The following is a 13,939-nucleotide window of genomic DNA, read 5'->3' as shown; positions in this document are numbered from 1 at the left end:
AAAAAGTGCCTGAATCTCATCCGCTTCTGCCTTTACATAGCACACCTCAATTAGATCACATAGTAGTATTACCACAGTTTGTTGGTGCTGCATTAAACAAAACAGGAGGCTGGTGGAGCTTAGTCAGTCTCTAAAAAATGCAACTGCATGTACACATCAAAGCAGTTAGTTGAAGCTGAGTTGTAGTAAAGTGACTCAAGCATCGGATATATTTTTCAGGTGGATGTATGCTAAGTATTGTACATGTGTAACACTTAAAGGATTGTATTACCACTTACAGGAATTTGTCTTTGCTTCGGTATCATCCAGAGTGAGCATTTAATTCCTGGAGTAAGATGCTGGCTTAGATGCCACAGTCATGAAAATGCTGGTGCCTGTGCAGTTTTTTTTAATACGAAATTCGGATACGGAATCCGTTAACGGAATTCGTATTTTGTTTTGTTTGACCAATCAGAGGTTGGAATTCGGAATTCGTATTTCGGATACAAAAACAACTGCCACATAGACTCCAATATTAACAAAGATATTTTTGCTTTTTAACTTCATCATAACGAATGTTTGTAAATTTACGAAAATGTGCCGAAACTAACGAAAATCCGTATTTCGTACGAATCCGAATTGAGTTTCGTATACGAATTATGAAATATGAAATAATGGATATTACGAAACGGAACGAAACGAAATGGAACACATTTTTTGACGGCGCACAAGTCTAGCAGTTTGTGACTATTTTCCCGTTTTCATTGCTGTGATAGTTTAATTGACAATTACTCGGTCCTGGGACAATGTACCCAAATACATTTTATATAATTTTTCAAAAAAACACAGACTTTCTTTTGGTGCTAAATAACCCTTCATGACCGGACTGTTTTGGCCATGTTGTACATTAAGGACCATGGCTGTTTTAACACTTCTGCACATACATGTCAAACAAGAATATGGGGTCTATTCACAAAGCTACCGAAGGATCTAGCCGTAGCTTCGGCTGATCCTTCGGGTAGTTTCGGCCCCAGGACCCCTTCGGTTCAGGGCTGCTGTATGGGCTATTCACTATAGCCCTACAGTCCCCGAAGTTGGCTGAGCTGAGCATGTTTGCTGAGCATGTTTGGCCGACCCGAAGCCACCTGATGTACGGCTGATTTCAGCTGATATACAGCTGAAATCAACCGTACAGGCCTGAAGTGAATAGCCGAACAGTGTTCGGCTCACTTCACTTCAGGTCGGTTGTTCACTGGGCTGCCTACGGCAGCTTTGTGAATAGACCCCTGTATTTTCTGAAATCTGAGGCCTTGTAGAATAAAAAAAATGGCAGCTGCATTTTATACATCACATAAAATTTGCACAAATGTTTAACAAATCTATATTTTCAGCAAAAAAAAAATGTAATTCATTTTTGTGCACACAAATTTAATACCCATTTTTTGGGGGGTAAAATATAAAAGATGGGGCTACATTGAGTAAATAGATACCAAACATGTCACACGTTAAAACTGGTGCAAATCTATAGTGCTCAAAAGTTCCCCATAGGCGATGCTTCAAAAGCTTTTACTGCTCATCAGTTTAGAGTTAACAGTGAATTCTGGCCCTAGGATTATTGCTCTAACTCCAAAGTTTGTGGCGATACCTAACATGTGCGGCACAATCGTCGCCTACGTACATGTGCATGCCTTACGTGTGCATTTTCCTTCCCATGCAGATGGTGGGGGCTGCGTTGTTGGTTTATATTTTTTGTTTTTCATTTATTTACTTTTTTTAATCACTTTTTATTTTTTTTTATATTGCACATAACTTTATTGCTATCACATAGGTGTTAACAAGCCCCTATGTGATAGCATTTGTAGATGATAGGTTCTCTTTATTGAGACATCTGGGGTGTTTTTGACCCCAGATGTCTCCCCTGGCCTTCAATACAGAGGATCGAGCACAGCATTGTACCCAATCCCCTTTGTAAGCTGGCTTCTGACAGCTGTGACTTGGCAAGCACTGTAAGCACAGCACTTCCTGAGTCACTGCTCACAGAGCAGATCAGGAGATGGACATTCCCCGTTGTGCTCCCGCTCTCCATCCTGACACTAATTGCTGTAGTCTCAGGTCCCCCAGAGGAGCAGAGGACCCCAAAAAGCACAACGGGGAGGGGCATCCTGCAGGTTGCTACAAATGATCTGGGCAGCTGTACAGCCATCAAGATCACTTGTAGAAAAAGAGAATCGCCCATTAAAAAATGAAACCAAGATCATGGCTGCAGCCATATACCAGCTTTAACGGCAGCCAATCAAAGTGATTTGGGAACGATCATGTGACTCCCGATTCACTACTGGTTGTTACTAATCTGTCTCGGATGCGAGGCAGATAGTAACAGTGGAAAAGCAGCGGTAGTGATTACCGATCGCTCCCGCTGCTTGTTTTGGTTCATGGTGGTCCAGAACCCTTGTCGATCGTCAACGTGATTTTTGTAATGTTGGTCCCAAGCCGTCATGGGTTGTCCAGGGTTAACTAACCACTGGATTTTTTTATTTTAACTATATAAGAGGGGGAAAAAGACCAAAAATATTGAAAAAAAATGTTCCCTTACTTTTTGTTATAAACATATCAAGGAAATATACCTGGACACTACAAAATTCCACAAATGACCACTTTTTGTAAAGTAGATAGCTCAGTCATCTCATTTGTTGCCATACATTTTGAAAATGAAGGAAAATGTCAGTATTGTGGTGGTTAAACCATGAAGCTATACAGTGCATCATTAATGTACAGGTCATACACAGAGGGAGGATGGAGATGAAGGGGTAATGTGCAGAAAAAATCAGGTGAAGACATTAATATACAGGCACTACAGGGGCAGGAGGCAGATGAGATGTACAGGACACAAAGGGGGTGAAAGGCTTAAATGATCCCTCATTGCCTTTTTTGTCTGTATGTCTTGATTCATAAAATTGTCCTTCTTCTGCTTTCTCCATTGTGAGAGGAAGGGGAGGACTTCTAAATGTAATTAGCAATACTATTTACATTTATGATCACTGTAATGGGCTATCACAGCAACCACAAACCTCTGTGCATTTTGCCTAAAATCTGCAATCTAATGACAGTGCAATCATAGACACTGGGGGAAATTCATAAAAACTGGAGCAGACAAAATCTGGCCATCACTACATTTTTAAACACTTCAGTACTGGCATGTTACACCCCCTTAATTACCAGGCCATTTTTCAGTGCTGTGCAAGGGTGACTCCGTCACTCAACACTAACAAAATTAATTTTATATTATTTTTTGGGTAGTGGTATTTTAGTGGTATTTCATAACCATTTAAACAAAATATATATTTCTTATATATATATATATATATAAGAGCCTGCTTCTCTTAAGTGTGTTTAAAAATTATAGCTATGTAATAATGTCAGCACAGTACAAAAATCTACGACCCCTTCTTGGAAAGTAGACACTCCAAGGTGATCTGATTGTTTTGCCGCAATTTTTGGGAAATTAAGAAACATGCCAGTATTGAGGGGGTTAAAACATGGAGCTTGGTAATCGTGCACAAGGTACAATAAATGTACAGGTCATACAGGACAGAGGGAGGAGGGGGTGAAGGGGTTAATGAACAGATCACATACAGTGGGAGGATGGAGGTGAAGGGGTTAATGTATAGATGTGCGTGAGATGGGAGGTGAGAGGGTTAATATACAGACAAGAGCACAGACAGAATGCAGATGATATAAGCAGGAGAGGAGGGGGGTAAAAGTGTTCATATTATTTGAAACTTTATTTTTTTTCTGCTGCTGCAGCTTGTTTTTACTAGTAAAAAGTACTCGCTTTACTCTCCCCTGCCTCTGATGTGAGAGGAAGGGGGGGGGGCTTGACAATGTAAACATTGTTATGTGATCGCTGTGATACCCAATCACAGCAATCACAAGACACAAAGCCGGTCTGATCGGCTATGTGTCTAAAGCTGCTGCTCTCCCCTGTCTAATTACAGCGGGAACAGCAGCTTCAGCAGCCACATGCACACAGATGTTCACAGGAGGACATACATGTACACCCTCCTGGAACAATGGGGCTGCGGACAGGCCACTGTATATATACTGTTATAATGTATAGTGGAAGTGATGTGGTTAAGAGTCTGTTCACAACAGTCCTCATGCCTTATGCTCCATACAACACGTACACACTGGGGGGCATTGTGTAGGGATGGGGCAATGCATTGTTACAATGTATCATGCTTTTTACTTTTCTCATTTTTTAACATTACAAAAAAAAACTTAATTGAACGTCATGCACAGCAGCATGTTGTAATGCGCTGTGGTACATTGTCATGCGTTGGTGTGCATTGTGCTGTGTAAAAATGCAGACATGCTGCCCTATTATGCAACAAATACCAAGGCACAAGCACGGTGTGAACAGGGAACATAAAGAACAATTGTTTTGTACCCTCACATTGAGCCTATGTTGATCAATGCAGACCAACGCACCTGGTGTGAAGAAGCCCTAAAATATCTCAGATCTTTAAACAGGAATATACCTTAGCATGTCAGCGTTGAGGTACATGTCATGTGCTAGATTTAATCCTCACTGGATTAAAGACAATGTTTACAGTGGTTTGGATCAATTAGTAGTGAGGATTTGAGAGCAAATGCAGTAAAAACCTTAATACCAAACAGATATTTAAAAGCATGAGTAAATATCAAAGAAACATCACTTCTCCAAAACATGTGTCCGTTAAAAAGGAAGTAAGTCATGTTCTGATAGCTAAACAGAAAAGTAATATATGTCAAGACCTTCAAGACAGTTTTTTTTTTTTCAGTGTATGACTAGCTTGACATAAATAAAATGTAAATTCTTATGTGCATCTACACCACCATTTCTCAACCTTTTTTTTTAGGGCTGGTAATGATTAAAAATTTCCTCTTCGATTAATCTAATTTTTTTTTAATCGATTAATTTTGATTAATTATAACGCACATACACATCCAACTACATTGGCCTATACACATACAGCACAGCAATGAAGTAATAAAATGAACTAGGATCACACTAATCCAGCACGTTATTAATCTCACGTGCCCCACTCAACATGGTCGCCGCTTGAGTGGGGCAACTCAGAATAATAACGCGCTGGATTAGTGTGATCCTAGTTTATTTTATTACTTCATTGCTGTGCTATGTGTGTATAGCTAATCGTATGCCTTTTTTCTTTTCTGACTGACGGTCAGGCCGTGGCTCCCGATGTCAGAAAAGAAAAAAAAAACGATCCCAGGGAAAGGTTTAATCTGCTCGATTGAGCAGATTAAACCTTTCCGGTAAAAAGTGTGTCTCTCCCGGGTGTACTCACCGGCCCAAGCAGCTCCATCAGGTAACGAAGGGGAGGAGTCCAGTGACGTCACGAACATCGACATCACCGGACTCCTCCCCCCTTCCCTTCGTTAGCTGACAGAGCCACTTGTGGTAGGGGGGAGGAGTCCGGTGACGTTGATGTCCGTGACGTCCTAACATCAGAGTACTATCGTCACATCAGAAGTTACAGCTACAGCAGCATGGCAAAGGGTGGGAGGTGGAGCAGTTAGGTGAGCTTCCATCCTTTTCTGAATGTTTTCCACTGCTGCTTCATTCATTTCCATGGTACTGGTGTCCGACCTGCCTGCACCATGGGAAGGCATCAGTGGCGTAACAATCAGGCGGCCGCTATGGGGCCCGGGGTACAGTGGAGTGTGGGCCGCCTGGGTCGCTATGGGATCCTCTGCTGGTGGCTTTCATTGGCGGCTGAAATTGCATACGCATGCTGTTCAGATCACAGTAATCTGTGCAGCAGCGCGTTCCTCTCCACAATGAGAGCCAGCAATGAGAGCCACAGCGGCAGTGGAGGAGGCGGGGCCCGTGGTCGGCAGCAGGGGAGGAGGTGGGGCCCGGTGAAGGAGGCGGGCCCGGCGACGGAGAAGGAGGCGGGGCCCATCAGCGAACGTGGACGAAGAGGAGGCGGACAGGTAAGGAGTGCGAAGAGCCCACCTGGTTGCACTCCTTATGTTCTGTAAAATATATTTATATTTGGTGACTAATGATGTAATTCTGAAATTCATAGATTAAATTAGTATGTAACCATCACCTGTAGCTCTGCTAAACTTTCTAATGAAAGCAGGCTGAAAAATAACTGTTGATCATGTTATCTCTCCCATCTTCATTCTCTCACTGCACTGGAAGAAAGAAAAAAGGGATCTAATGGGCTGCATATTTGCAAAATACATAATTTCAGATTAGCCTAATTGACCTATTCTGAAATTGTTCTTTTTTTTAAATATTGTAACTCTGAAGAATATTAGGACACACACCTGTAATAAAAAAAATGCAGTTGCTGTGTGCTGTGTGCTGTGTGCTGTGTGTTATATTGGAAAATGAGATCTTGGCCATACGTGTTAATAAAAAATGTATGTGTTTTTTCATGCATTATAAAAGCACTGACTAATTTGATCCAAATGGGAGTTTACATGCAAATGGAGTATAAATTCATTATTTATACTCCATTTATTTTTTATACTCTTATTTATTTTTTAATCTTGTGTTGTTTCTTAACATTAAGGGTTCAAGCACATGAGCATATTATTTTATGTATGATCTTGCTGGCAGCAAGATATTATTTAAAGTCTTGTCCAGGGGTGGACTGACAACAAATAGGGCCCCCAAACAATACAAGATTATGGGACCCCTTGTGCTGCACCCATATATAAGCCCCACCTGCATAAAAATCATTGTGTTACAGAAATTATTTCTCCACACTATTTTCAAATATTGGGCCAATTCACTAAAAGATGAATTGCCAGGGAATTGGTAGGAGAATTTCAAAATCTAGACCAATATAGGCAATTTGGAAAGTGAGCTAAATGGACCTCAGACCAGCACCACTGCACTGCAGACCTCAGCCCAGCACCAACGCATGACAGACCTTAGACCAGAATCAATGAACGGCAGACTGGGCAGTTAAAATGACGCATACACAACAACATCTCCAGGATCAGCTATCACACACATTCTGATCCCTGTGGGATGTCACCCACAAACACGCATTAATAGGCAGCTCCGTTTCCTACTGGTCTCAGCAGAGGCAGATGCAGAGGTTTTTCGCCAGTGGCAGATGCGGAGGGGCTTAGCTGGGGCAGATGCAGAGGGTCTCAGCAGGGGAAGATGCAGAGGGTTTCACCAGTGGCACATGTGGATGTTTTTACCAGGGGCAGATGCAAAGGGTCTCAGCAGGGCAGATAAGGAGGATCTCACCAGGGGCAGATAAGGAGGGTCTCACCAGGGGCAGATGTGGAGGGTCTCACCAGGGGCAGATGTGGAGGGTCTCACCAGGGGCAAGTGTGGAGGGTCTCAGCAGTGGCAGATGTGGAGGGCCTCAGCAAATGCAGGTGCAGAGGGTTTCACCATTGGCAAATGCGGATGGTCTCAGCAGGGGAAGATGCAGAGGGTTTTACCAGTGGCACATGTGAAGGGTTTCACCAGTGGCAGTTGTGAAGGGTCTCAGCACGGGCAGGTGCGGAGGGTCTCAGCAGGGGCAGATAAAAAAGGTCTCACCAGGGGCAGATAATAGCAGGGGAAGATGCAGAGGGTTTTACCAGTGGCACATGTGAAGGGTTTCACCAGTGGCAGTTGTGAAGGGTCTCAGCACGGGCAGGTGCGGAGGGTCTCAGCAGGGGCAGATAAAAAAGGTCTCACCAGGGGCAGATAAAAAAGGTCTCACCAGGGGCAGATAAAAAAGGTCTCACCAGGAGCAGATGCAGAGGTCTCACCAGTAGCAGATGCAGCGGTCTCACCTGGTGCATATGCGGGCACCATTCCTCCAGTGGAGTGCCCGAAGCTCAGGAATCCAGGGACCAGATCTCAGGGGGGCTTCCCAGCCTTGGGCCCTTGTGCAGCTGCACCGGTGGTAGGTCCACCCTCGGGCTCTACACCCCCCCACCCATTGTGACACCCCCCGCCATCTCCATGCTCTTTGCGGCCGAGCTTCTGCAAAACTAGTAGATGCGACTGTGTTAAAGCGGCGACAGCAGTATCTGGTGGGCGGACACTGCCGTCGCCACTTTCACACAGCCGCATCTACTAGTTTGACAGTGGCGCAACCAAAAAGAGCATGGAGATGGTGCACACAGCTACCTCTTCTTTCATGCGGGCTGAAAAGGGCAGCGGGGGGGTCAATGACGGGCCCCCTCCTGGCCGCAGGCAGTGCCTGAATGATCAGTCCCTCCCTGGTCTTGTCTGTACACTATAGGCATGTAACATTTCTGTGCTGCGTTATGAGTACAGCATATAGTATAAATGTACCCTTTTAGCCATATTCATTTCTAGAACACTATGCAGACCCTGATGCCTAGATTCCTTAATTGACAGGATGTAGACAGCCTCCGACACCTTGAGTCCTTAGTTGCTAGCACACAGGGAGCTGATGCCACCTAGCGTCCTTAGTTGTTTTGGGATGCAGAAGACCTTTCAGGGCCAACATGTTAAGTCAATAATGTGTAATCAAGCTGATTACACCTTGTTAATATTTACATATCAACCATGAGCAGGCCAATAGAGTAAATTTTTGCGGTAAACATATAAATGTTAGCACAAGCCTTTACATATGTACGATGTAAAATAAGGTCCATATGGAAGACCGCTGATGCAGAATTTTCGATGCTGATCTTACAAAGCTGCTTTGCAAGTTTTACTGGTCTTTGCGCACTGTGTGTATGGGCTCATAGAAAATAATACACCTGCATTCAGATTCATAAAAAAAACATAAAGCAGATGTACAGATAAAAATGCAGCTTTGTTTTTTTCCTGCCATGTGCATGGGTCCTTATAGTGCAATTTAGATGCACTAAGAATCACTATAAAAGGTTTGTGCTACCCACAAGAAGCAACTTGACAGACCACTGTGTTAACAGGAAAGTGTTCTGTATTTTAAGTAAACTTATGTTTTGAGATGTTATTACATTGTTTTCATATGACCTTTTGATGTGAACATTTTATGTGTTTTCTCAACCATATTTCTGTTATTGTTTTGATTGCAAAGATTTGTAGACTAGCCAATAGAGGGAGCTCTCAGTGTGTTAGTGTAGCTACTCAGTCTGTTTTTTAATAACACCCATAAGGAGTTAATTTTTTTCAATAAGTTCTTTACTGTAGATTTACACTGTGAGAAGGAGCAAAAAAAAATACAGCTATTGGAAAGCAGAAAGCAAAGGATGCATAGGTAATAAGCAAATGTGTCTGTCTCCATGTACATACATAACTGCAAAATATAAGTTTAATAATCAACACATTCCATAAAGATGATCTCTTTTAATTGTTTATAAAAACATAGAAAAAAGCTATATATTCTCTTTAAAGTGATCCTATGGATAACACAGTGTCGCATTACTAACACTAGCAAATGGCAGAAGCTGTCAACACATAACTGTTCATGTAGAAACTGAAGTCAGGTGACCCATGGTGCTTCCTGAACCAGCCATGCAACTGACAATTTTGCAATTGCACACAACCATGCCCCTCCCATATGACAATGCTTGGTCCTGCTAAAGGATGCTCACTCCCTGAACATTACATGGTGAAATGGAGAAGGGGCAAGGCCTTATCTCGATTACATCATGGCAGGGAGTTCGGAGTCCAAACCTTTTTTTAGCTAGGTGCTACTGGTGTTAGTTTCGTGAATTTCATTATTAAACAGGCAACCATTTAGGCAGCCATCCAGGCGCCCTGTGCGAGAAAGCTCTACAGCGCACCTCAGTGACCACACCCCTCAGTAACTACACCCCTCAGTGGCTACTCCCATTTCTCCAATATTCGCACCATTCAAAGACTCCCATTTTGTTAAGCCCCAAAGAAACATATTAAAAAGTATGATAAAAATAAAACTTATCTAAAGGTGTTAAACTTGTAGGCACAATATTAGTATTCTTATTAAATAAAACAACAGAAGGCAAACAACCATGTCAAATAAATAAATGTCAAACTAAAATAGAGTCTATAAAAATAAAGTGTCAGGATGTCATGCCGACCCTTTTTTCAAGTAAGTTCGCGATGCCGCAGCTGAAGCGGATCCCTACAATTATGTCTGGATCCGCCCAGCTGCGTGAGTGACAGCTGGCACTGCCTATCTAGAGGCAGAGCCAGCTGTACCCGCCCCCTCCCTGTCACGTCTGCAGTTTTTACAATAGTGGATCTCAACTGCGGAGTAATAGGATCAATCAGATACGAATCTCAGGCGTCACTCACAATCTCAACGGTGAGTTTGAGATTCTACCATCACGTGATCAAAGGAAAAACAACACAACTCAACACAGTACTATTGCTTCATAGACTGTGGGTTGGTAGTTGAAAACCTAGAATGCAGTGGCTGTTGATGTCACATGACGCCATGCATGCGTGGTGTCAGGTGATGTCACACGCTGATATAGGCGCCGCCATCTTGGTGTATACCTAGATATACACCAAGATGGCGGCGCCAAACACGTGCAGTGTTATATTTTTTATTTATTTTTATTTATTTTTTTACTGTTGGGGGGGTTGGGGGCTTCAGAAGAAATATTAGGGGTCTAAACACAAAGTCCTCAATTTCTTTATCTGCAGCCTCTGCGCTCAATGAATGTGAAGCACTCAGTACAGAGGCTTACCATTTCTTTTAGAAACTGATGATAGTAAAATATTTTACTATCATCAGTTTATGAATGGGGAGGAGCCTCTGTACTGAGTGCTACTCCCCATTCAGAAATGTATGAATGAACAGGAAGTGAGGTAAATCACTTCCTGTTCATTCACTATGTGTCACCAGTTATTTACAAACATTGGAGTGATCAGACGATCACTCCAGTGTTTGTTCCGCACACACTGAGTATCTGTAAATGTCACAGATATTTACCGATCCTCCGCTCGGCCACGCACACAGCCGCTGTCATCCTGAATCGAGGACAGCGATGAAGCGGGCAGGGGGAGGAGGGATTGCTGTCATGTCGGATTGCCAGCGGTGAGGAGAAGAGAAGCCGCAGGCTGTAGCCGCGCGGAGGACAAGCTGTGTCAGCCGCCTGGCGCCCTTGTTGCCATGGCACCCTGTGCGGCGGCACAGCTCGAACACCCCAAAGGTCATACAGTCCTAGGATTTATTGGCAAGGCAGGAGACCTGATTTTTGTCTGCTGCTAAGTAAAACTCTTAGGCCAGATTCACACTGGGGCACAGAGGGGACGCGCATCACAGGACTGCGCATTCCGACCTATTGGATTCCTGGATGTGCACCAACCGTGGAAAAGAAGTACATGTCGCAAATTTGGTGACATGCACTCTGCATTTTTTCCAATGCATCTGTGCGCACTCACACACACAAAGGCGCCGGAAAAAACTGCCTTTGGTCAGTGCATTTGGGGTACCATTAGCTAGTTACGCCTTTGTGCACGTGTCATTAACATGCTTTGAAGAGCGTGCACGTTTGATGCACAATCATTATAGGCATTGGTGTGAATGGGGCTTTAGGTTTTTCGCCCCACTCACCTATGACTGGCCAGTGCAAGGAGAACAAGCAGACTAACAAGCTCTCCCTGTCACTGTTCTGAGCATAACTGATTGGCTCCTTGTACTGTTTCTCCCTCTCCCTATCTGAGCTCTGCTGTATAGGAGATTGCAAGAAGCTGATACCATTGTTAAATTTCTGTGCTTACACTGCAAGTATTTAAAAAATATTGTTAATGATGTATTAAAAAAAAAAAAAAAAACCTCACTGTGTGCGACCACTGCAGAGGATTAGGCGATTTACTATCATATTACTATTCATATCACCGATATTCAAAATTCAAATATACATAATCAAATGTTTTCCAAAAATCCATCAGGGAAAATTAAAAATTAGAATAAAAAATAAAATTTTTATTTTATAAAATTCATTCAAGAACCTCCATTGCGGCCACACCCACAGACCATTAAATAGACTAAATTCCCAATGGATTATCAAACACTTATAAATGTTCTATTTCATATTTTGTCAGGATAGCCAAATATAAACAAACTAGTTAGTAATAGTTAAAAAAGTGCATTTGATTAATGAAACACCTAACAAAGTCTTAAAGGGGGGTAAAGGTACCCCTAGGCACTCCAGCAGAGGTAAGTATTTGCATATGAATTCCAATGTATAATGCCTCTAAAAATTGCAAATTGACTTCAATGTGTTTGCAGGTTGCACTCTGCACTCACACTGTTTTTTTTTCCCTTCAAGAGCTGTGTCAGCAATTTTAAAATCTAATAGTCTAAAAGTACCCTAAGGGATTGATATTTACAATGATATAAATATACTTTGTGTAACAAAATAAAAAGTGTTTCAAGCTGTGCTGTTTAATTAACCTAATTTACTCTGGCAAGTAAAATGCTCACATTTCAGTTGAAATAGACTAACTTTACAATGCCTTTCTGCTTTAATTCTTGTCATTGCAGGTTTCGTTGTATTGTTTATCCCTTCAAGCAGAAGCTGACCATCTCTACTGCTGTTGTCATAATCGCAGTGATCTGGGTTTTGGCCATCGCCATCATGTGTCCATCTGCAGTTATGTCACATGTTAAAGAAGATAAACACTTTCGAGTTGTTTTAGGCAACAGCAATCAAACTACTCCCATTTATTGGTGCCGTGAGGACTGGCCTAACCCACACATGAGAAAAATATATACTACAGTACTCTTTTCCAACATCTACCTTGCTCCACTCTCTCTTATTGTTATTATGTATGCTAGGATAGGCATTACTTTATTTAAGAGTGAACTGAACGTTGATAGTAAGAATCACCAGCAGCAAAGGCATGCTGTTTCCCGAAGGAAGCAAAAGGTTATTAAAATGCTGATTATTATTGCTTTGCTCTTTATTTTATCTTGGTTACCTTTGTGGACACTGATGATGCTGTCAGACTATGCCAACTTGAGTGAACACCAATACCAAGTTATCAATATTTACATTTACCCGTTTGCACACTGGTTGGCATTTTTTAATAGCAGCATCAACCCAATCATTTATGGTTTCTTTAATGAAAACTTCCGTCGTGGGTTCCAAGCTGCCTTCAAGCTCCAGCTTTGTTCGGAAGAGATGGAGAGGAGAACCATGTACTCACATCGAGCACAAGGCAATGCAATTTTACCAGCCACCTCACAAAATCAAGGGCGCCAAGAGTCAGCTTTTGAAAAGCAAAGCAGTGATGACATAGAATCTGACAAACGGAAACCGCTAACAAGTGACCAGGATTTAATCATGGAAGATTTGGAGAAAATTTCAAATAACAATGGGATCCAGAAGGACATGGTTTGAGAAAGAAACTCTTAACAGTTTAATCATTGCATGTGTTGCAATTAATTTAAAAAAATTAATACTTTGTTTGCCATGAAAACCAAGTTAAACACACGAATATTGCCTCATTGACATTTTTCCGTTGACCAGTGCCACATTTTTTTGTAAACAGCTTTGTACCACCATTACATTGAATACCTGTATATAATGTCAGTTTATATGTATTGCAACAACAGTTTTGAAGCAACTGTAAATAAAGCTATTGCTATTTTTGTGAAAATCAGAATTCTATTACATTACATAGGATATGCAAATGCTTGCACTAGCTTATAAAAAGTGCATGTTTTTGGAAAATTGCCACCTCTCATTGTGCCATTCAAAATCAGTGCTCGGAACCCTTATGTTTCTCCTGAGTGGCATTTATAATGTCATTAAGACAGAAAACTTGCTATTTAAACTGATGGGAAAGTCAACTGAAAACAACAAGCTTGTTATCATGTGTGATTTGGGCCATGAAAATAATGGATGAAAAACGAATTGTAGCACTAAAGCAAACAGATTTTTTGTCAAAGTAAAAAGATAAATAACTTGGAGTTGTTTAATTAACCTGACTTCTTATCTGATGTACAGGTAATGAGACATTTAGGTGACATGGGCC

At 42.0% G+C, this 13,939-nt stretch overlaps 1 protein-coding gene across 1 annotated transcript in view; it reads left to right on the top strand.

The window, feature by feature from the left end:
* Positions 1-13,339, top strand: part of NPFFR2 (neuropeptide FF receptor 2) — a 35,833-nt gene extending 22,494 nt beyond the window's left edge. Inside the window, exon 3 of the mRNA XM_018565403.1 lies at positions 12,444-13,339. Within this exon, the coding sequence (XP_018420905.1) occupies positions 12,444-13,302 (859 nt within the window). The 3' untranslated portion in view covers positions 13,303-13,339. The remainder of the gene's footprint in view (positions 1-12,443) is intronic.
* The last annotated feature ends 600 nt before the right edge of the window (positions 13,340-13,939 follow it).

This window comes from Nanorana parkeri, unplaced genomic scaffold, assembly GCF_000935625.1.
Source record: "Nanorana parkeri isolate BGI_ZX_2015 unplaced genomic scaffold, ASM93562v1 scaffold843, whole genome shotgun sequence".
NCBI lineage: Eukaryota > Metazoa > Chordata > Amphibia > Anura > Dicroglossidae > Nanorana > Nanorana parkeri.
This window is presented reverse-complemented; position numbering and strand designations above follow the sequence as displayed.